The sequence below is a fragment of the Perognathus longimembris genome, chromosome 5, assembly GCF_023159225.1.
Source record: "Perognathus longimembris pacificus isolate PPM17 chromosome 5, ASM2315922v1, whole genome shotgun sequence".
Lineage (NCBI taxonomy): Eukaryota > Metazoa > Chordata > Mammalia > Rodentia > Heteromyidae > Perognathus > Perognathus longimembris.
The window spans coordinates 47,321,934-47,346,634 of NC_063165.1; the positions used below are offsets into that span (position 1 = coordinate 47,321,934).

Genomic DNA, 24,701 nt, shown 5'->3' on the forward strand with positions numbered 1-24,701 from the left:
CATATGGTTGGCTGTCTTTCTAGTTTAGTGGCTATGTCTTTAGCTGTGCAGAAACTTTTTATTTTGTAGTAGTTCCATTTGTTGAGACTCTCCCCTATCAGTTGTGCCCCTGGGACTCTATTCAGGAAGTTCCTTCCTGTGCCTATAAGTTCTAGCATCTTTCCTACTCTGTCCTTCAGTAGTTTCAAAGATTCAGGTCTGATTGTTGAGGTCCTTGATCCATTTTGAGTTGATGTTGGTGCATGGTGATAGGCTATGTTCTACTTTGAGTTTTCTACATATGGCTGCCCAGTTTTCCCAGCACCAGTGGTTGAAGAGGCTATGTTTTTTCCATTGTATGTCTTTAGCTCCTTTGTCGAATATCAGCTGACTGTAAGAATGCGGCTTTATTTCTGGGTCTTCTATTCTATTCCATTGGTCTTCAGGTCTGTTTTTATACCAATACCATGCTGTTTTTGTTATGATGGCTCTATAATAGAGCTTGAAATCTGGTATTGTGGATACCTCCTGCACTGCTTCTTTTGCCTAGAATTGCTTTGGCTATTCTAGGTCTTTTGCTGTTCCATATGAATTTATGGGTTGCTTTCTCTATTTCAGTGAAGAATGTAGCTGGGACCTTGATGGGGATTGCATTGAATTTGTATAACATTCTGGGCAATATGGCCATTTTCACTATATTGATTCTGCCTACCCATGTGCATGGGAGGTCTTTCCATCTCCTGTGTCTTCTTTGATTTCCCTTTTTAGATTTTTATAGTTCTCATTAAATAGGTCATTCACGTCTTTAGTTAGGTGAATCCCTAGGTAATTTATTCTTTTTTAGCTATTGTAAATGGTATTATTTCCGTAATTTCCTTTTCTGCTTGTACATTGCTGGTGTACAGAAAAGCTGCTGACGTTTGTGGATTGATTTTGTATCCTGCTACTTTGCCAAAATGGTTTATTAGGTGTAGGAGTTTGGGGACTGAGTTTTTTGGGTCCTTCAGATATAAGATCATGTCACCTGAGAATAGGGATAGTATGATTTCTTCTTTGCCAATGTGGATCCCTGTGATGCCCTCCTCTTGCCTTATTGCTATGGCTAGGGATTCCAGCAGTCTGTTGAAAAGAAGTGGGGAGAGTAGGCATCCTTGTCTTGTTCCTGAGTTTAGGGGGAATGGTTTTAGTTTCTCCCCATTTAATATATTAGCAGTTAGTCTGTTTTATATGGCTTTTATTGTTTTAAAGAATGTTCCCTCTATTCCTGTTCTCTCCAGGACTTTTAACATGTATGGGTGTTGTATTTTGTCAAAGGCTTTTTAGGCATCGGCTGAGATGATGATATGGCTCTTGGTCTTAACTCTGTTAATGTGATGAATTACGTTTATTGATTTACAGATGTTGAACCATCCTTGTGACTGTGGGATGAAGCCTACTTGATTATGATGATGATGTATAATTTTCTTGATGTTTCTGGATCCTGTTAGCTAATATTTTGTTGAGGAGCTTTGTGTCTGTGTTCATCAGTGATATTGGTCTGTAGTTCTCTTTTTTTGTTGGGTCTTTGCCTGGTTTGGGAATGAGTATGATATTAGCTTCATAGAATGAGTTTGGGATTTCTCCCTCTGTTTCTATTTCGTGGAAGAGTTTGAGGAGTATTGGTATTAGCTCCTCACTAAAGGTTTTATAGAATTCATTGGTGAATCCATCTGGGCCTGGGCTTTTCTTTGTTGGGAGGCTCTTGATTACCTCCTGTATCTCACTGTAAGTTATTGGTTTCTTTAGTTAATTTATTTCTTCTTGATTCAGCTTGGGCAGTTTCTACTTCTCTAAGAAGTATATCAAACATTATTGATAATATAACATGCTTGTTTATATACCAATTATGTCTTAGATTATTTGCTCACATCATTACTTTTGATTCATTTTTAACTCATTTGTCTGATTTTATAGCATCAATGAGCCATAAAGTTTGTTACCATTTCCTTACTAGTGAATATGGAGATATTGTCTAATCTTTAACATTAAAAACAAAAACAGTGCATGTGTGTTTTAGATTTATGCAAGTGTTCTTCTAGGGAACTAGTGAAAAGGAAATGCTGAGTCAAAATCATATTTGATTCTAACTTTTAAATAGATGCCAACAGCTGGACTTCCTATGGTCCCAGTAGAGGATAAAAATGGCTGCTCCTTTCATCTCTGCCTGGTTCAAATTGTAATCTTTTTTTGTTTCACAACATGAAAATTGAAAATACTGTCTTGTTATTTTAGTTGGAATTTTCTGATCACAAGTGGTATACAATACCTTTTTGTGATTAATTACACAGTCGTATTTCCTCAGCGTTGTCTATTTGCATTTTCTACTTTTTCTCTACATCTTTATGTTGTAGCCCTGCTGCAGTAAGACTGAGCCACTCTCACCTCTCCTACAGAGTTTGGTTTTGTGCGTGAAGACTGATGACACCACACAGAACCCAGGAGGGTGTGGGGAGTTTTCTCACTCAGAGTAAGGCTTTCTAGAGAGCATAGCAGCTTGAGAGAACGGCAGGGGTGGGGTGGGGGGAAGGATAAAAGGCTTGCTGGAGGTTTCCATTGCGTTTCTGAGCTGGTGCTTAGGGCTTGTAAGAAGAGGCCAGGGTGGTTTGAAATTCTGCTGGCCCCCAGGATGGGAGAGTCCAGCTTTCTCCTCAACTTACTGTGATAAAGGAACAGAGGGGGTAGAAAACTTGCCTGCAAAAATCAAAGCAGTGAAACTCTTATGCTAAGATCATCTGTCTATTACTGATTTTTATTAAGACTGGAAAGTATTGTAGCTAATTTTCTTTTGTGTTTTGATTTTAGGACAACATACACATGGATTCATATGTGTCACACATATTTATTAATTATACATTTTAAGGGGTTCACTGTACTATTTCCCTATGTGCACACAGCGAGCAACAATCATTTCAAGCCACCCTTCTTTCCTCCTCCTAGTTCCCCTATTCTACCTGGATAACTTTCTAAATTCCTACCATTCTATCTTCAAGTCAACATTTTTTCTTAGCTCCCACATACAAGAGAGAACATATTTGTTTCCCTATGCCTGGCTTATTTCACTTAACATTATTACACCCCCACCACAAGTTCCTGGTTTATTTCACTAAACATTAACACACACACACACACACACACACACACACACACACATTCCATCCATCCATCCATTTTACAAATGACAGGATTTGTTTGTATGTGTGTGTGTATATGTATATACACACATATATGTGTATATATACATGTACTCTGTATCCACCTGTTGATGGGGATTACACTGAATCTATTAGTTTTGGCAGTCTAACAATATTATTCTTATTCAAGAACAAGAACCAAGGGCCAGTGACTCACACTGCAATCCTAACTACTGAGGAGGCTATGATCTGAGGATTGTAGTTCAAACCTATCCTGGACAGACAAATCCAAGAGACTGTTTGCTCAAGTTAAACACCAAACAGATGGGAGTAGAAGTGTGGCTCAAGTGGTAGAGACTTGAACAAATAAGCCAAGTGAGAGCTCAAGGCCCTGAGTTCAAGCCCCTTTGCCAGCACAAAACCAACAACAAAAACAAGTAAGGACTTTCTGATTTTCATTATAGGAGTCTTTCATTCCCTTAGTTTATTCCTTCGTGTGTGTGTGTGTGTGTGTATTTAAAGACTAGGACTGGACTGCTTCTATAATTTCCTTAGCAAATTCATTATTTGTGTATAGAAAATCTACAATTTTATGCATTCATTTTCTGTCCTGCTACTTTACTGTACTTATCTGCTCTGATAGTCTGTTGTTTTTTTTAAGTCTAAAATCATCTACAAGTTGATAATTTCTTTCTCCTTTCCTTATTTGTATTTTTCCTTTTATTGCATTTTCTTGTCTACTTGTCCTAGTTCAAACTATATGGAGGGCTAGAGGTATATGTAGCTTCAGTGATAGGACATTTGTCTAGTATGCATGAGGACCTGAGTAAAATCCCTAGTACTAAAAACAAACCAAAAACCAAGGCATTGAATAAGAGTAGTGGGAGAGGACATCCTTATCTTGTATCTGATCTCAGAATGAATGCTTTTGATTTCCCCCATTCAGTATGATGTTAGTTGTATGATAGAGCTAGAGCATTTAGAGAGGTATATGTTCAAGGCTTTTAGCATGAAAAGATATTGAATTGTATCAAATGGTAGGTTTTTATCCTTCATTTTCTTCATGTGATCTCTTGTGTGTACTGAGATATTATTTCATCCTGGGAATGAAACCAATTTGATATTGGCCTGTGATCTTTTGACAAGCTATTGAATTCAATTTACTACATTTTCAATGAGGATTTTTGCATCTGTTCCTCAGGAATATTGGTCTATAATTTTCTTTTTTAAATTATATTTAATTTTTAAGTAGTTGTACAAAGGAGTCACCATTCAACAAATCAGTTTATTAGTACAATGCATCTTGACCAAGGTGTCACCCCTTTTATCATTCTCCCCCATCCCTGCCAACTTTTTCCAATTTTCTTAGTTTCATAGGATATGCATTGAGTATTATGACTATATTCTTCCCCCTTCCACTCTTCATTATCTTCCACCCTTTAACCACACCCCCCCCATTGTTCAAGGGCCAGTTTTCTGGAACTCATTTTGTTGGACTTTCTTCCACCCTTTAACCACACACCCCCCCCATTGTTCAAGGGCCAGTTTTCTGGGACTCATTTTGTTGGACTTTGAGTTCTCTTTTTTGATGTGTCCAAAGTAATGCTGCCCGCCAAGAATGAGTTTGAAAGGCATTCTTCCCTTTCAATTCTGGGGAACAGTTTGAGAAACAATGATGTTCTTTAAAGTTTGGTCAAATTCAATGGCAGTCATCTGGTCCTCAGCTGTTTCTTGTTACTAGCCTATTCAGGTTTTTAAAGTATCCTCTTGGTTCATAAACCAAGGCTTCACAGACTAGATTATATTGTGGGAAAGGGGGCATTAACCTGCCTAACACTGTGAATATCTTGTTATTTACAGTGATCTGTGGGCTAACAGTTACCAGTAAAGTTGGAATTTTCTGCAGTTACAGTTAATACACTCTAGTAACTGAGATTTGAATTATGTTGTATGGGGATTTATGTTATTTAAGTAAACCATAGTAACTGGAATTTGTGCATATCAGAATCTTGCAAATTGAAGAATGCCTGTTAAAACCAGAAAATTGGAAGGGAAAAGAAAACACATGTAACTACACATGCAGGGCTAGGACTACAGAAAATAAAGTGCAGATAAATAAAATACGGATAAAATGATTTGAGTTTTGTCTTGTTCAAGGCCACAGGGAAACTAATGGCAATACAGCTTTTCTCTCTGAGAAACATGGTATCAATAGATACCATAAAAAAAAAACTCAAGAAATACAGCCAAGTATGATGGTATGTACCAACAAGCCCAGCACTCAGAAGGTGGAGGTCTTAGTTCAAAGTCCACCTGAGCAATATGTAAAGATCCCATTAGAAGAAAAAAAAAAGACTAAATTCCCCAAGAAATTATCAGGGTTTTTAGCCCCCGGCACACTCCCCCGACCACAGGAGAGACGGGAAGGCACGCCCCAACTGGACGAGCCAAGAAAGGAAAAGGGTCAGCAGACCGCCCGCACCCAGCCCTCCCTCACTGGAGGACAATCAGACAGCCTGGGAGTCAAGTAGGTGCAAGATCTTGTTCATTGAATAAGTATGTGCCACTAACATAAGGCACAGGAACCAATCAGGTCTAAGATCGGCAGGAAAGGGAGGGGTGAGCTGTCCATTAAGGGTGGAAGAGTCGGGGCGTCACAGCCCACAGAACTGCCTCCGGGTTATAACCAAAGACACTTGTAGCAGCTGCGCGTTGTTGTTAGGTGCCGCCATCTTAGCCACACGTGGCCCCAAGACTGAGAAACAGGTGGGGCCAGCTAGTTGACTTCCAGGTGTGCCCCACAAGAAATAATATTTCCCCCATATCTCTTCCATCTTTGGCCCAATTCCCCCACTGAAAAAAGAGACTCCATGTATCTTGTAAATTAATACCCAACTAATGATTGCTTTTACACATTAGGGAAAAAAAAGTGTCATTTTTCTTTATGCTGACCAATAATCATAAAGAAAAAGAGCTCTTCTAATAGCTGATTAAGAACATAAACACTTCTTATGTGTTCATTGTTGAATAAGCCATGGAAAAGGAAATGAGGGACATAGGTTTCTGATATTCTTAGATAAAACAGAACCTCTTCAATACCAAAGTGTTGATATAAAGTTTCCCATAAGTTCATTTTATTTCAACAGCAAAAGGGTCGGTTCTATAGCTCTGATAGTGACTACCAAGTTCAGTCTTCTCCGCATGAGTATTCTTTCCACATCACACAACGGCAGAGGCACTAAGAGGCTGGAAGGTATGTTTTCCCTACCTGGCCCCTGTCATGTTCAACTGCAGTAAACATCTGATCTTAGAGAACTGGATAAATGTACTTTACCGTATATGAGGATTCCAAATATTCTCACTGTATGAATTGGAGAAGAAAAAGGAAAAGAAACAGCATTTCATGAAAATTCAACATTTAATGAAAATTCATTCCTGGATTCTATATACCAAGTCTTATTGTATAGAATTCATAACTTCTCAGTCAATATTATTTTATACTACTACTTCAGAAGTCTCAATATTAGAGGAAAGCACCACATTACACAATCGTGTTGTATATGAAGCCCAATGCTTATTCACCTGGGGCTCCTACTGGGTCTCTGCCATGAGTGCCTGAGTTATGGACATGAAAAAAGTACCTCTAAGGCAGCAGCTCCATTTCCTTTGTGTTTAGTCCACATAGATGAGGACCCAAAAGTGCTGAGTGCACATTTCAAGCATACATTTCAAACTTTGGTAAGGCCATAATAAATTAGGTAAGTTGGGTTCATAGATACTCTGAGTATAATCATTAAAAGTGTCATTTCACTTCTCTCGCTCCCTGCAAAGTCTTTTGTGTCACTTCAGGGAACAAACTCTGATACAGAATTTGTGCCCTAAGTTCAAGACTCGCCACTGGTGTTGATGAAGCGGGTGAAGGGGCAGCCTCTGCTATCCCGGAGACTGTCCGCACCAGGCCTCCCCACCATCACACATTGAAGTCCTTCAGATCCCCCCAGCTGGCGCCCAGCTTCACTTTCACTTTCAGTTTCACAGAAAGTTGTATGGCGCTTTCCATTTCATGCTTGACGATCTGAGCTACCTACCAAAGGGGGAGAAAGGGTTAATGATCTGCCTAATCAAAGGAAGTTTCCCAAGTCACCGCAGAAATGATAAACCAGAATAGAGGGCTATTCAGTGCTACTTAAAGCCAACCAGAAAAGAACCAGGCATCTCAATCTGTCCTTCATGGCTGAGCGGAAGATTTGGCCACTAGAATCAGAATATTCAGAGCATAAGTGCTCTCTAAATTCTTTAGTTTCAAGACTCCAAAGTCTTTGGTTTCTCCAAACAAAAACATGAGGTATGATTCTAAGCTCTCTGCTCCACCTGTAAGGACTCAACAGTTTTTACAGCCTCTGCACCAGGGTAGATCCCCAGCATATCAAGCATGGGGAGGAGGGGGGAAGCTGTCCCGCTGAGCTACAGGGCCTCAGCTTCCTGGAGGATGGATTGCACACTGCAAAAATACCTGGACCACGTCCTCTTCTGCCACTTCATATAAAAGCTCATCATGGAGTTGAAGGATGAAGAAGCCTCCTCTGATTGGGCAGAAGATTCCTGGCAGTCTTCCTTTTGGCAGTAATCCTACCACAGGAAAAAGAGCAAAACCGAGCAGCAGGTCACTGAGCCACAGGAGAAAAAGGCTGTTTTTTGGTTTTTGTTTTCTTTTTGAGATTCTGAGAAACCACAGGAAATGTCAGGAAAGTAACTAGCTAGCCTGACCATTTGATAAATCCAAATCCCCAACAACCTCCTTCAAGACAGGAGTCTACCACTGAAGCCAGCAAACAAGATGCACAGAGTGCTGCTTCACATTGGTCTGACTTCTCAGAAACAGACAACACTTTCTGTCTTTCCACAGAGTTCTTACAACCTCATGAATGTGGCACTGTGCAGACTGGGGCGGCCCAATTCCTGTCCAGGACTAGGAGCTCAATGCTGGGCAGAGTTTCATAAAGGGTTATCCCATGTTTACTTGCAGTTACATGTAACACTGTGGTAGAACCAGTGCTTCCCCAACTAGAGCCCACACTCTAGACAAGTGCTTCTAAACCTTACTGGGTTCTGTATTTGGACATCAGAGTGTTTGTGAATCCCCTGAAGCTACATTTATGAGCATTTATGGCTGGTCACCAACGCCTAACACCTGTAATCCTAGTTACTTAAAAGACTGAGAACAGGAGGATGGTGGCTCAAAGATAGCTGAGCAAAAAGTTCACAGGACTCCCTCCCAACCCATAATTGAGCAGGGGCACATGCCTTACTTCTAAGCTACAAGGGAGTCTGAGATTGAGAGGAAGCCTTAGTCACACATGTTCCTGAGGCTCCATCTCAATAGAGGGAAGTGGAGTGTTAATGTACATGCCTCACATCCCAGCTATGACAGAACGCCTAACATAGGCAAACTGTAAGACCCTATCTCAAAAATAACCACTGCAAGCCAGTGCCACTGGCTCATGCCTGTAATCCTAGCTATCTAGGAGGCTGCGATCTGAGGCTTGCACTTTGAAGCCAGTCTGGGAAAATAGAAATCTGAGACTCATCTTCAATTAAGCAGCAAAAATCCAGAAGTAGAGGTATAGCTGAAGTGGTAGAGGGCCAACTGTGAGTCCAAAATGCCCTGAGTTCCAGCCCTGATACAAGGACAAAAAGTACTCCTCACCCCACCCCCAAAAGAAAAAAAGAAAGAAAGAGAGAGAGAAAGAAAAAAAAAAAACAAAAAAACCATGGCTTGAAAATGAAGACCCACTGTAGTGGGCTTAGCCATACCACATCCTATCTAGCTGGGCCTCTTAGTACAGACCATGCCTCTTGGATCACTAAACTCAGGCTCAACATGAATACTTTTGCCTAACTGGCTCTACCTCCTTTCATATATAAGCTTAACTGTTACTGTCTGCAGCCCACATTTGTTCAGATGTAGCTCTCAGGAGGTAGGGGATTTGAAGCTGAGCCCATTGCCAGCTGCTGCTATACCAGTCTGCAAAGCTGTGTGCCTCACCAGTCTGGCTAAGATCTAATCAGCCCCATTGGGCCCCACACCACTGATAGTTGCAGGCCTTTCTCCTGATCACCTTTGTCCTCTTAATTTCCCCTGTCTCAGAACGCTGTGACCCTCTTGTTTCCTGTATGCCCTGCTTTCTCGGGCTCACCTTGCTTTGCTCTCACTCACCTATGCTTCCTTTAGCCTGTCCTGATATGTGAAGTCATCTTCAGTGACAGTTCCACATTGCTCACTCACAAATAATATTGCCTAAGTTCTCATTTGTCACTCCTCACTCAATGTGAGGAGTTAGGTATTTCAGTCAGGTATTAGATCTTCCTTCCTTTTGTTTGTTAAATTTAAAAAGTGGATAACTTCTGGGGCTGGGATATAGCCTAGCGGCAAGAGTGCCTGCCTCGGATACACGAGGCCCTAGATTTGATTCCCCAGCACCACATATACAGAAAATGGCTAGAAGCGGCGCTGTGGCTCAAGTGGCAGAGTGCTAGCCTTGAGCGGGAAGAAGCCAGGGACAGTGCTCAGGCCCTGAGTCCAAGGCCCAGGACTGGCAAAAAAAAAAAAAAAAAAAAAAGTGGATAACTTCTACTTCAAAACCTCCTATCTTGGGGCTGGGAATATGGCCTAGTGGCAGAGTGCTTGCCTCTTATATATGCAGCCCTGGGTTTGATTCCTCAGCACCACATAAATAGAAAAGGCCAGAAGTGGTAATGAGGCTCAAGTGGTAGAGTGCTAGCCTTGAGCAAAGAGAAGCCAAGGACAGTGCTCAGGCCCTGAGTTCAAGGGCCAGGACTGGCAAAAAAAAAAGAAAGAAAAAGAAAAAAACAGATCCTATCTTTATGTAACTAGCTATATCATTCTCTATAACCTATACATACATATATATATATATACCTCTACTGGAAGCAGAAAATTGCATGCTTACCTGCTTCTCGGTATCTTTTCTACCCACAGCCAGCAGTCTGTTCTTCCCCTGCATGCCCACACTTGAATTGTTTTCTCCAAAATTAAATGACTGCCATTGTGATTCGATAGTGTCAATGACAGTGAAATTACATTTAATTTAAAGAGGAGGTGTGTGACAAAGAGAAAATTCTGGGTACTTTTTAGAACAAGAAAATTCAAGCAATAAGAATAAAAAACTTTGAAAGAACAAGAAGAGATCCATCAGCTTTGGATCACATGTGATAAGGAGGTTATTCCCAAGGACATTCCCTGACTTCAGAAAACACAGGTTAAAGCTAGGACCTCAGCAAAGGACAAACCTGCTCTGTCTCTTCGGAGCATACCCTCTCGATGACCATGGGACTTGAAGATCGAGTGAAAGGTCTCTAATTTCTTCTGGATGTTAACTGTGGCTAGTTTGACTATATCAGCTGCTGATCCTTGGACAGTTGTGTTGATGGCCTGACGCTCAGCCTACAAGACAGTAAACAAGTGCATGTCAGATGTACCAACTATGTTGTCTCATAGTTGTCCTCAGTGTTTGCAGATTAGTGATCATCTTTGCTACCAGAATGGACATCTGAACTGAGATATGACCCAGCACATCAACCATTAGGCTACATCCTAAGAATAACAACCACACGATCTACAACTCAACATTCTAGGCTGTCCATTACTACAAGATCAGAATGTTTCAGTTTAGAAATCTTCAACACTCAGTTGCTGAAGAGAATTGGCATGTAAGTATTCTCTCCCCTTCTTCTCTTCCTTGCAAGACTAGCTTCTAGGTTTAGAGAAGCATGTGGCAAACAAAGAGGAGTGTGGTCACTCCCTGGCTCCGTCTGGAACTGTGGCTGGCTATTCTGCTCCTGAGGGTCTCGCAGTGATGTGTGCTGAAGGGGTTCATGTGTGGTGATGCCTGAGCTGCTCACCTGCTAACTCAGGCCCTGAAGCCCGCTAGATTGTCTGTCACATCTTGGCCTCCAGTTTAGACTCCCCAATGGATTTCATTAAGGGCACTTTTTCATACTGAGGACTTTTTATTTTAATGTAGTTAATAATCTTACATCAACTGTTAGCCTGAATCCTAAACAACAATAATGATATACAGCTCAATATTCTAGGCTGGCCAGGTGAGGATACATTAAGCATAAGAAAGACAGATTGCTTCAGTTTGGAAAACTTTGACCCTTAGGTAGGACCCCCAGAACTGCAATGTACCGAAAATGTGTCTAGTAACTCAGTTTTATTTCACATTACTTTTACATCATCAATGTCCTAGATGTTCTAAACTTCACTCTAAAAGATCCATTCTTCAAATTGCTCTTAATTCTAAAGATATAAGATCACTCTATGTGATGTGGTTTGAACTGTCCTAAGTTCATCTCCCATACCAATGACCACACAGTCCTAAGCCAGACATTAAAGAATGACTGAACTTATGAGTAATATTGACTCCTTTTCCTTAGAACTATGTACCTCTGGGTGGCAGACTGCATTATTGTTGCTATGCCTGGTTGCCTTTCTGTCACATTTCCCAGCCCCACCTATGAGCATGGTATTGGAGGGGATGTTCCCTGTTAAAGGATGGCTTTGGCTTCAGTCCAATGAAATGTAAGCCATGAAACATGTAGGAATTGTAAGAGCATCTAAGACCAACACACACAAAACAGGGCATAAACCAGAGACTTCATTCCCAAACAAAGAAAACATGGAGCAAAGGCACAGTCAAGATAGAACCAAACTATAACGTGAAGGAAAAAGTTTCTGACAACAGGTCACTACAATTTTGGGAGCTGATTTTGCCACTATGGGAAAAAAGCACACATATTAATGCATGGTTTACTCTCATATTGTACTTCTCTGATTCTCTTCTGTGTTATCTTTTTTTAATCATTGTAACAAAATTTTCAACATAAGTTAAAGGATGAATGACTTATTTTGGCTCCTGGTTTCAAAGATTTCTGTCCAGTTAGATGGCTCAATGCCATAGGCTTGGGGTGAGGCAAAACATGGTGGCAGGAAGGCGCGGTAGAGCTATGCTTTTCATCTCACATCAGCCAAGAAGCAGAGCGAGGACAGTCCAGGGACAAGGCATACCCTTCAGGGACATGTCCTGCTAACCAGTGCCCACTTCCTAGTTTCTACTACTTCCTAATTATGCCATCAAACTATGAATCTAACAATGGATTAATCCATGATTAGGTCAAAGCCCTCATGATCTTATCACTTCCCAAAGCCCCTCTTACCATTGCCATTGGGGACCGAGCCTATAGCACAGGACTTCTGGAGGGATATTTTATATCCAAATCACAACATATTCCAAATAAAGAAAACAGACTTGACTCTATGTCCCACAATAATCAGTAGGACTTTTTAAAATTTACATAAATATTTAGGCTTCTTGTAATGAAAAAAATAGCTCATTCGACCAAGCCTCACACTGACAGTATTTCAACTAAAAAATGTAGTCATAAAAAGCCTACCTTAATTAAGCAGCTGGGGAAAAAAGCAGCAAATTTTAAAAACTAGAGATCTATGAAAGAGAAGAAACTAAAGGAAATGGCCTTGGCTTTGGAGGCTACCATTTCACTCAGGAAACCATCAGATCTCAGGAAAAGCACCAGAGGAACTGAGAAGATGGGCAGCCCCTGAGTCTTGAGGGGCATGACAGCAAGCATCTGTGCTCTAGGCCCAACAAACAGAAGAAGACCTGGTAAGCTACTGGGCTATAATACCACACTCAAAAATATAGCGTGCAGCCTGCTTCATCTAACAAGTAGACTGACATCTCAAACTTTCCATTCCTTCTAGCAGATGGCTTCTAGTTCATCCTCATTCAGTTATCCACTTGTGATATAGTCTTTTTCTCATTTCCACCAATGTTTTTCCCCCAGTTCTGGGGCTTGAACTCACAACCTGGGTGCTGTACCCTGAGTCTCTTTGTTCCAAGGCTAGTGCTCTACAACTTGAGCCACAGTACTATTGCTGGCTTTTTCTGAGTAGTTTATTGAGTCTCAGAAACTTTTCTGCCCAGGCTGGCTTTGAGCCACAATACTCAGATCTCAGCCTCCTGAGTAGCTAGGATTACAGATATGAGCCACTGGCACAGCTCAAAACTTGTAATAGGCTCCAAGAATCTATTTAAGTCTTACTCCTTGAAGTTCAAGTAGTTGAGAACAGAAGGATGTTTTTATAATTTTTTGTTTGTCTTATATCTTGGGCTTAAGACTTCTACTGTGTAGTTTACTGAGAGATATGGTAAGGACCTGATAAATATCTGCTGTCAGTGGAAAGATAGCAGGCTGGACACTGAAGAAGTAATAGAAAGCCAACTGTTCCTCTAGAACCCCAAAAAGCATTACAGAAGCTGTTCAGTGGACACTGACAAGCAAAACTATAGAGCAAGGGCAAATTAGATAGTTAAAATAGGAAGGTATTGGCAACAGAAGCTTAAATATGCAGATGCATGTAATGCTTTTATAAATCACAATGATTTCCAACAACAATTTTAACCAAAATTTGGATAAATATTATCAATATTATTTTAAATGATGTTAGCCTTATCTAGCCTTATCTAGTCTTTTGGATGTCCCAATAATCTCTAATGAGGAAGCATTTTTGTTTTGATTTTAACTTTTTCCACTTGTACTGGGGATTAACGGAAGCAACTTTAAAATATATAAACAAACAGAACAAAAAAAAAATCACAATTGAGCTCTTGGCCTTAGCGCCATCTTCCTGGAAACCACTGCGCTATGAGAGCCAAGTGGAGGAAGAAGCGAATGCGCAGGCTGAAGCGCAAAAGAAGAAAGATGAGGCAGAGGTCCAAGTAAGCAAGTTTGTGCACACTTCGAGGCCTGAGGAACAGATACAAGGAATGCCATAGGCCCAGATGCTGATACGAGTTGGACTGCAAGCCGCTGTCTGCGATTTCCCTGTGTATCTAGAACTTCCATCGCCAAGACGATCTCCAAAAGACATCCATGCTGCTCATAATGGAGCACCCCCTGATGGTCCTGTGCCCTGGACCTGTGACATTCTGGACTAGTTCTATTCATAGTTGTGGCTGAATGTGACGTGTGTACAATAAACCATCTCTTTTGCTGTTGCAAAAAAAAAAAAATCACAATTGAATATCTGGCTAATTTTTGAGGAATGTTAGCAATCTAATGTAATATGGCAAATTATTTTACAATCAGCAGGGGTAAGAATTAAATTTACTTACAACTTGTTATAAAGCTAGTAAGTACTTACTATACTGAAGTAGAACAGCTTTAATTGAAGTATTAGATGAAATGATGCTTACATTATCCTCCTATAGACTGCCATCACTTTAGAAGTGCTTAATAAAGCCAATGGTTAATATGTACACACACATATACAAGCAAATGACCCAATTAAAATGCTAGTGTTCCTAAAGAGACATTATAATTTGTATTGAAGAAGCCCATATCACTAAAATGTTAAAAATCTAGAGAAATTTCAACATACATGAGCTTTGTGATAAGGGTTGTTGTCTTTGATTCCTGGCAGGTATCTACGCCTTCCCAAAATAGTCTGAACAAACCCATCTCTTTTACAATTCTTCACAGTCTCTCTCATGAAATGACTAATCCCTACAAAGAAAATACAGAAATACTTAGTTAAAATCTAAGTTCATTCTTCATTTCATTCATTGGTTCCAATATACATATTGAAATATACAAAAGTCCTCCCATGATTCTTAATACTGACAGCCCATCAGTGAAACAGCACATGTCATTTACTTTCTGTACATTCAGATAATTAGAAACAAAAGGAACTTTAATACAACATGATCTTTGTCCCTCCTCTACCCTGCAGTACTGGGAATCAAACCCGATTGATTTGCAGAAACTAAGCGAGGGCTCTACCACTGAGCTACATCCTAAGCCTTTGGCTTGAGCTGTCTTTGAACTGGTTATGTAACCCCAGGCTGGCCTCAAACTTGTAATATTTCTGAATCTGCCTCCTGAGTGCTGAGATTACAAGGATGTACAACCATAGTAGGCTCTATATGGCTTTTTTCTCTATATGTTTTTAAATCAACAATTGCAAAGGTATATGCTACAAAATTTCAAAACAGCAGGTACCTAGGATTTTTTTACAGTATTTTTGCATTTTTATTCAATTCTTATTGTCAAGGTCATGTACAGAAGGTAATTACATGTGTAAGGTAGTGAGTACATTTCTTTTTTATTGGACATTTAAAGATGACTTAAAATTTATTATGTTTAGTTGTACAGGCATTGCCATTGAACAAATCAATTTCTGAATACAATGAATCTTGATCATTCCTGCAATGTTCCCATGTTCCTTCAAGCCATCCCTTCCCTTCCTTTTCCTAATTTTTTGGTGTACATGATGAATTCTTGACTGCATTCTCCTCCCTCCCCCTTCATTCATCCCCCCTCCTCTCCTTGGATTGCCATTTTCCTTGTGATGACTTTGTTGAGCTATGACCTAGTCTTTCCAAAAAATTATACTTTAACTCTTCATAGAACTTATGATACTTGACTTAATTCATTTGTGACAATTTGCATATTGCCCAATGTGTTTACTTATAGAGTTATAAACATTCTACCGCAAGTGAAAGAAACCATACAACCTCTGCTTCTTTGGGACTGTCTGGCTCACTTAATATAAGGTTTTAACAAAGCTTTCTAGTTCCTTATGAATGGTAAAATACCATCTTTCTAATAGATGAGTAGAATTCAATTGTGTATATACAGATTTTATTGATTAATTCATCTATTGAGGGCCATCTGGGCTGACTGAATATCTTGGCTGTGGTGAATAATGCTGCAATGAACACGGCTGTGCTGAGTACATTTCTTGTCAATCTTGTTACCTCCTCCCTCATTTTTCTCTCACCTTCTTTCCTCCCCAATCTCCACCTACCCCTGGTTGTACAGTTAGTTTACAACATATTATCTTGTAAGTATTGCTGTTGCATTGGTTTGCCTTTTACCCCTTGTCTCACCATTTTGATGTCCCCTTCCCTTCCCTAATTCAGATATATGTATATATCCAAGGTACCTAGGATCTTGAGATACTACTTTTCTGCTTTTTCCCCCCACGGCTTTCTACTCAATTTTCCTATTCTACTTTTACTCTTTCATCTTACTATTTTGAAGCTTTAAACATTCCAATAATATCTGGGTACTAGATATTACTACATGCCTGTAGTCCTAACTACTCAGGAAGTTGAGATCTAAGGACAAGGTTCAAAGCCAACCTGAGAAGATGAACTTGTGAGATTCTTATCACCAATGAACCAGTATTTTCTTGGGCAACTAACTGATACAACAATTGCAGGGTCATATGATTAAGTTTATGCTTAACTTTGCCAAAGGAGCCATATAGTTTTACTATTACTATGCTTTTACTATTTTATAATCATACTAAGTAAGGTAAAAGAGATACAATGGTAATGGCAATTGTTTTTTGGTGTTAGTACTGGGGCTTGAACTCAAGGCCTGGGCACTGTCCCTTGGCTTTTTTACTCAAGACTAGCACTTGTGACATAGCTCCACTTTCAGGTTTTTGGTAGTTAATAGGTAAAGTGTCTTATGGACTTTCTTATTTGGGCTGGCTTTGAACCACAATCCTCAGATCTTAGCCTCTAGAGTAGCTAGGGTGACAGGCATGGGCAGCCTGTGTCTGGCTTTTACATGTTCTTAAAGTCATTCACAGGCTGGGTGCTAGTGGCTCATGCCTGGAATCCTAAGCTACTCAGGAGGCTGAGATCTGAGGATCATGGTTCAAAGCCAGCCTGGGCAGGAAAGTCTCACTGACTGCCTGCACTGTCTTTGAACCTCAATCCTCAGGTCTCAACCTCCTGAGTAGTTAGGATTATAGGTGTGACCCACGGGCACCTGGTATTTGTTTCTAATGAGAAGACTCCCATTGCTAATGATGTCTGCAGTTGTCTGGAAGGAAATCGTCTCAAATAAGCCTTCTCCAAATCAAGTACATGTGTGCTCCCGTAGCTCACTTGGGTATCCAGCACATCGCACATGCGGTGGAAACCCACTCAGTGGGTTCTCTGTAATGGGACAACCCTCAGGCAGACACATAACCACCCAACTTTTATATTTAATACTGCAGTATTGGTTATTTCAGTACCAAAGCAACAGGGCTATGATTAATTACCAAATAATAATAATAATAATAATAAAGAGCCTTCTAAGGTGATAGAGTGATCAGTTCTATATCTTGACTGTGATATGGATTTTATGGCCATATGTGTTTGTTCAAAATCTATATAAATGAAATTTCTTTTAAGGTAACTTAAATTGTATATAAATTACACTTCAGTGAACTATCACAAGGAGAGACAATTTAAGACAATGGAACTCTAACTACTCTATACTAGTAATTTTTTCTCAGAATTCCTTGTACAATTAATCAATGGTTTACTCTTTCAAACTAAAGCTGTCTAACACCAAGCTCAAGCCAATTCTCCTGTTTTAGGGGATATTCGCAATGACATTATAACATGTATAACAAGCATATTTTGCTATTATATCTCGGTTCCTACCTTTATCTTAAAAACGTATCTTAGTAAGTAATGTTACTTGACCTAACAATGTCTAGTGAAAACTTTGATTAGTAGAAATTTTAATAGAAAATTCTGCAATGTAAACTTTCAAGTTAACCTACTGTGGTAAAAAGCTAGGTCAAAGAAAAATGTCCTATAGATGATTGGTACTTAAGCTTCTCACCTGTGTATCTCGACTTGAAGGATTCAATATAGCAAGCAGCATCAGTTTCTTTAACACCCATCTGCTCTCCTAAAGATTTAGCTCCAATTCCATAAATAATTCCATAGCAAATCTGAAAGAGAGTCATCACACTAATTATACACCAGAACTATATAGGACATGAAGATAAAGTTCATTAGAATTGAAATTTTGGTAAATATTTCATCGTATAATGAGTCAAAGAAATGGTATAATCTTCTTTGGTGGGGTGGATCCATAGAAGCTGATCCTCAGCAAACATATGTTCTGCGTTTTACCAATACTGTTCGCAATAGAGACAGGCTGGCACACAGAGTGACAAAGAGAGAAACAGGAAGAGGAAGGCATGGAGTATAAGTGTGGAGTATGTATGGAAGGTTTTAAGAAAATAATCCCAGTGAAGGGCTAGTGGTATGGCTCAAGGGGAAGAGTACCTGCATAACAAGCACAGGGGCCAGAGCTCAACTTCTAGTATTTATTTAGCTCACTAGCTAGTGAGCTAAAGAAGGGAGGGAGGGAGGGAAGGAGGGAGGGAGGGAGGGAAGGAAGGAAGGAAGGAAGGAAGGAAGGAAGGAAGGAAGGAAGGAAGGAAGGAAAGAAGGAAGGAAGGAAGGAAAGAAAGGAAAGGGAAAGAAGGAAAAAGAATTCCAGTGACTTAAGAGGAAAGATTCTATTTCTATCTGTCATTTATCCATCAGGGACTATTAGAACAGGACAGCCTGGGCATAAAGTGAGACCCTGCTTTGGAAATAATCAGAGCAAAAAGGGGCTAGAGATAATGCCTCAAGCATGAGGCCCTGAGTTCAATCCCCAATACACACATGCAAATGAATTTTGTTTATATTTAACCATATGAATTTTGCATTTGTGGGACTTCAAGTGGCTATTTGAATATATGTTTATTTCTAATGAGACTTTCCCTTGATATCAGACAATTGGTTCCTTTATTTTTGTTCATAAGTGAGGAAAGCAATGTTCAGTTACCTAAAAAAAATATGAGATGGAAATGTAACAAACATTGCTTTCCTCACTCATATTTTCAAAGCAGGGTCTCACTTTATGCCCAGGCTGTCCTGGGCTACAATCGTCTTAGTTGTGCTTCCCCATGTGGCTGAATATGACAAGCGTGCATCACTGTGTCCAGTACTGTGTTTCCTTTGGAGATGGTAAACAGGCAACCTCGCCTTACAAAGACACCAAGATGGAAGCTCACAAACTTTTTCCCAGGCTGGCCTGGAGCTGGTCTGAGACTACCATCCCCATCTTTGCCTCCCAAGTACCTAGGATTACAAGTGTGAGCCACTATACCCAGCTAACCAAAAACTCCTGAGGAAACTCTGGAAGCAGTGTGAGGAAATGGTCTATACAGGTTACTAATGAAACTCTCATTAAATAAGTACTGCCTGGGTTCAAACCTAGTCTCACCATTTACATGATGTACATGATTTTGCCCTTGTCACCTAATCTCTTTGAAACCCTTTTTCCATAAAACAGAAATAGCAATACAATATAGAACTGTTAAGGATAAAAGAGCTATTATAAGTCTTAGGAAATCACTTGACATAAAGCAAGCTCTATATGAATGCTAAAATAGAGACAGCCATCTCCATAGATAATTATGTAGATTAGATTCATAATGCCCATTCCTAACATGAGATGGAAGTATGCCGGGGGAGAAGAGAGGAAGAGAGGGAACTTATTGTTGAGAGGGATTATATAAGGAAAGGTGGGAAGGTGTGACCACAGTGAATGTAGAAGTGATCTCTGAGCCTAGGGAATCTCTCACCATCCAAAGGATGTGTGACAGTGCAAATTATTACTTTTACATGCCTGTTTTCTCCTCTAGAAAATAGAGATAAAAGTAATAGTACTTACAAGACTTTGCTATGGAAATTCAATATGGAAATATTTTACCTAGTTCTCCGTTCTTGTTCCATGCAAGGCCCCAGAGTGAATTAACAAGACAGAAAGGGCAGAGCTAGCTTTTAAGTGGAGAAACACTGGCAGGAAGTAGTGAGAAGAAGTACTTCATGCCAACAAGTCAATGAAACTCTTCAGAGTTAGTGTCTTCAAGTACAAATGTAAGATGAATAAAGCAAAAGCTCAGAGCAGGCACAGGGCACCTCTATCTACATCAGATTTTCCACGGGGCACGTGATCAGGAAGTGTTGGTGTTGACCTAGGAAAGGAAATATGTGTGACCTTTGTCTGTCTCTATGCTGATCTTCCTCTAGGAGGAAGATCTAACATATCCATTTCCAAGGTATTAGAGTAGCATGAACTTCCACAGGCTTCCCAATGTAAAATTCATTATAATCGCTACTCAATAGTATTTTTCAGCAAATGTGTAGTGAGTACCTTCTATACAATGGCATTGGCTCAGTGCAGTAGGAAAATACAAAAATGAAAACATGGAACTTTCTGTCAGGACATTTACTGACTAGAAAAGAGATCTAAAATACATACAAACATGTATACACACACCCCACAAATAATAACTTTCACCACCACCGTGACCTTTATCATTTTTTTTTTTTTTTTTTTTTTTTTTGGCCAGTCCTGGGCCTTGGACTCAGGGCCTGAGCACTGTCCCTGGCTTCTTCCCGCTCAAGGCTAGCACTCTGCCACTTGAGCCACAGCGCCCCTTCTGGCCGTTTTCTGTATATGTGGTGCTGGGGAATCGAACCTAGGGCCTCGTGTATCCAAGGCAGGCACTCTTGCCACTAGGCTATATCCCCAGCCCCAACCTTTATCATTTTTAAATAAGCATCTGCTGAGTACTGAGCATTGAGCTTGACCATTTCATAATCTGCTTTCCTGACAACAAGTAGCCTCAGCGTAGTCTACATGGTTCTTTTTATTGCCTCAACAAAGGAAATAATAATGCATATCATGAGACAGATTGAAACGAATACAGTTTGAAAGATCCAAAATTATTCCTCAACTGCAAACAAATGACATTGTTTTGGAACCACCTATTCTCTCTTTTACATGGCACATGTCCCCTGAGTTCACCTGTTTTGCTTGTTGCCTTAGCTCATCCCCAACAGACTCAGGCTCGATCATCTTCCACTCTGCTGCGATGCTCCTAAAAACATCAGCTCCCGTGTTTAACACTTGAATGAGACGATGATCCTGAGATAAATGAGCCAAGATCCTCAGTTCAAGCTGAGAGTAATCTGCAGCCAAGATTAAGCCACCTGAAGTACAAATGATTTTAGAAAAGCTAGTACCAAGTTCTACATAATATAATGCAACCACTGCTGCACAAATGTATGATTCCACATATTTAAAATACCAAGACTAGCAATAGAAAGCAGAATGAAAATTGACAGGGGCTGTGTGAAATGGGGAATCAATGTATGAAGGGTGCTGGGTTTCAGTGGGGAACTTGAAAATGTCCTGGGATGGAGATGGAGAATAAGTAAATGCAAATATGCTTAACGAATGTAATAGCACTAAAAATGGTTACGATGGTAAATTCTATGCTGACTATATTGTAACTGTTATATCACATTATTATATAACAGTGTAGTCTGAGAGCATGTGCATTAGACAAAATATCACCAATCTACTTGGGAGACTGAGATGAGGAGAACTGCAATTTGAAGCCAGCCTAGGCAGAAAAGTTCGTAAAACCCCTTCTCACCAGAGAGGTGGACACAGTGGCACTCCCTTGTTATCCTCACTAAGGCAGGAAGCCTAACATAGATGGATTGTGTCCAGGCACGTGCCCAAATAGGAACTGATACCTCATCTCAAAAATAACCAGCACAGTGAATGAAGATAAAGATGGTCAAAATAGTTTGGTCTGCATGTATGAAAATATAACAATGAAACTTGCTGAAATTATTTGGGGGGAGTGGTGGGGAAAGGAGTAGGAGTGAGTGATAGAGTGAGATTGATTGAAATATATTATATACATGCATAGAAATGTCACAGTAAAATACTGCCCCTTTGTACAACTAATAAAAAAGGTAAAACATAGGGGCTGGGGATATGGCCTAGTGGGAAGAGTGTTGCCTCCTATACATGAGGCCCTGGGTTCAATTCCCCAGCACCACATATATAGAAAATGGCCAGAAGGGGCGCTGTGGCTCAAGTGGCAGCATGCTAGCCTTGAGCAAAAAGAAGCCAGGGACAGTGCTCAGGCCCTGAGTCCAAGCCCCAGGACTGGCAAAAAAAAAGGTAAAACATAAGTGTCTGCCAACAACAAAACAAAACCACATAAGGAAAATCTGGAGGCATGGCTGAGCAATAAAAGTACCTACCTAGAAAACTCAGGGCCCTGAGTTTAAAACCTTACCTACCACTCCTCCCCATCCACGCCCCCCACCCCCCGGCTGAATAAGACTAATTCAATTGGAGTAAACTTTTTCCACACTGTACTTATCTATGGCAATGAAACCCTCTCATAAATGTATGCAAATCATAAAATTTATAATAAAAAGATAAAAGCTTCTGAACATCCAAGGAATTAGCAGTGAAAGGACAGCCTACAGAATGGGAGAAAATCTTGTTAGCAATTCATTCAACAGGGATTGATCCAGAATAGAGTGTTTTTTAATTTATCAATAAATGGGCAAATTCATTAAGCAGTTCTCTAAAGGGAAAAGGAAAAATGGCCAACAAACATATGAAAAATGTTGAGTATCCTTAGCCATCAGGAAACAATGTACATCAAAACTACAATGATATTCCATTATCCCAGTAAGACTGATTATCATCAATAATACAAATAATAATAAATGTTGGGTTACAAAGGGCTATGGATGTGAATGTAAATTAATGCAGCCATTATGGGAACCAGTGTAGAGGTTCCTCAAAAAAAAAAAAAAACCCTAAAAAATAGAACTGTCAGCTATCCCCACTCCTGAATATATACCCAAATGAATCAAGGTCAGCCGACAATAGGGATACTTGAACACCCATGTTGTTGCAGGGTTATTCACAATATAGAATTACAGAGTTATAGTCAGCATAGTTGCCCATCAATGGATGAATGGATAAAGAAAGTGTGAACAAAGTCATGTCATTTACCAAAATAATGGATGGAACTGGAGATCATCACATTAAACAAAATAAGCCAGACAGAAAGACAAATGTGACAAGTCTTCTCTCATAAGTGGAATCTAGATTTTTTTTTTTTTTAAGACACAAAAGCGGAAAAAGGACTATTTGGGAAGACGAAAGGGATCAGCAGGAAAAGGTGGAAGAGCAAAGCAGGATAATGAGAGGGAAAATTATGATCAAAATACATGAAATACTTGTATGAAAATGTCATTATAAAACCCACACAGTAAGCCCACTTTATTCATGGATTTATTACACATGAACTTAACTGAGCACAGTAAAAATATTTGTAGTGAAATTATAAAAGTCAAAAGAGATTTGAAAACAAAAAACTAAATTCATACACACATTATTAGCACAGGTGACTCGAAGAAGCTCTCAGTCAGTCACAAGTTTTTCATCAGTTATGCTTAATTCATGTGATCGGCTAAGTAGAATTTTGTGAAAAATCTACCTCCTAAAGAGTAAGGGGAGGGGCTAGGAATGTGGCTTAGTGGTAGAGTGCTTGCCTAGCATGCACAAAGCCCTGGGTTCAATTCCTCAGCACCACATCAACAGAAAAGGCAGGAAGTGGCACTCTGGCTCAAGTGGTAGAGTGCTAGCCTTGAGCAAAAAGAAGCCAGGGACAGTGCTCAGGCCCCAAGTCCAAGCCCCAAGACTGGCAAAAAAAAAAAAAGAATAAGGAGAAATTATAGTAGCCCTTGCAAGCCCCTAAGTGCACATGTTTAAATGATAAAGTGAAAAATTTACAGTTGTTAAAAGGCATGTCTTTAATGTAACTGGGCAGTGTTATGTAAAAAAATCAATTAAGCATCTGCTATACTATACTGAAATCAATGCAAAAGAACCTCCACACTAGTTTTCCTCAATGGCAGTCTCCTTGAAACCATAGATCTGTAGATACCAAATGTGTTCATTTTTAAAAGGGAAAAAAAAATTAACTGAAACATTGTAGAAGGTACCCACTTCTTTGGCCTCAGGCTGTGCCATGAACTGACCCATTCACTGCCAGATCATATATTTGGATGTTTACGTACTTATCTTGATTTTTTTTTTGTTTTCTGAGTCTGGGCCTGGGCGCTGTCCCTGAGCCTTTTTGCATTCAAGGATAGCACTCTACCACTTGAACCACAGAACTGTTTCTGGCTTTTTCTAAGTAGTTATTGGAAATAAGAGTCTCAAAAGACTTTTTTGTCCAGGCTGGCTTCAAACCACAATCCTCAGATCTCAGCCTCCTGAGTAGCTAGGATTACAAGCATGAGCCACTGATGCTCATCTTATTTTGATTTTTTGTTGGGGGGGTGTCATTCCTGGGGCATGGGACTCAGGGCCTGAGCACTGTCCGTGGCTTCTTTTTGCTCAAGAGTAGCACTTGAGCCACAGTGCCTGTTCTGACTTTTTCTGTATATGTGGTACTGAGGAATTTGAACCCAGGGCTTCATGCATGCTAGGCAAGCGCTCTACCATTAAGCCACATTTTGATTTTGATTTTTTAAGACATCACTTGCAAGTGTTTTTTTAAAGCTATGAAGATAATAAACTAGATAAGACTAGGAGACATTTCCAGCAAATATGTTTGATTAAAAATTTTTTTCAAGGGGCTGGGAATATGGCCTAGTGGCAAGAGTGCTTGCCTTGTATACATGAGGCCCTGGGTTCGATTCCTCAGCACCACATATACAGAAAATGGCCAGAAGTGGCACTGTGGCTCAAGTGGCAGAG

General features: G+C 40.0%; 1 protein-coding gene across 1 annotated transcript in view; it reads right to left on the bottom strand.

The window, feature by feature from the left end:
• Positions 1 to 6,329: 6,329 nt before the first annotated feature.
• The window catches only part of Polq (DNA polymerase theta), a 66,573-nt gene continuing 48,201 nt past the window's right edge, over positions 6,330 to 24,701 (bottom strand). Inside the window, exons 25-30 of the mRNA XM_048346726.1 lie at positions 20,922 to 21,106; positions 17,889 to 18,000; positions 14,635 to 14,759; positions 10,461 to 10,614; positions 7,663 to 7,778; positions 6,330 to 7,233 (exon numbers count right to left, since the gene is read on the bottom strand). Of these exons, the coding sequence (XP_048202683.1) occupies positions 7,120 to 7,233; positions 7,663 to 7,778; positions 10,461 to 10,614; positions 14,635 to 14,759; positions 17,889 to 18,000; positions 20,922 to 21,106 (806 nt within the window). The 3' untranslated portion in view covers positions 6,330 to 7,119. The remainder of the gene's footprint in view (positions 7,234 to 7,662; positions 7,779 to 10,460; positions 10,615 to 14,634; positions 14,760 to 17,888; positions 18,001 to 20,921; positions 21,107 to 24,701) is intronic.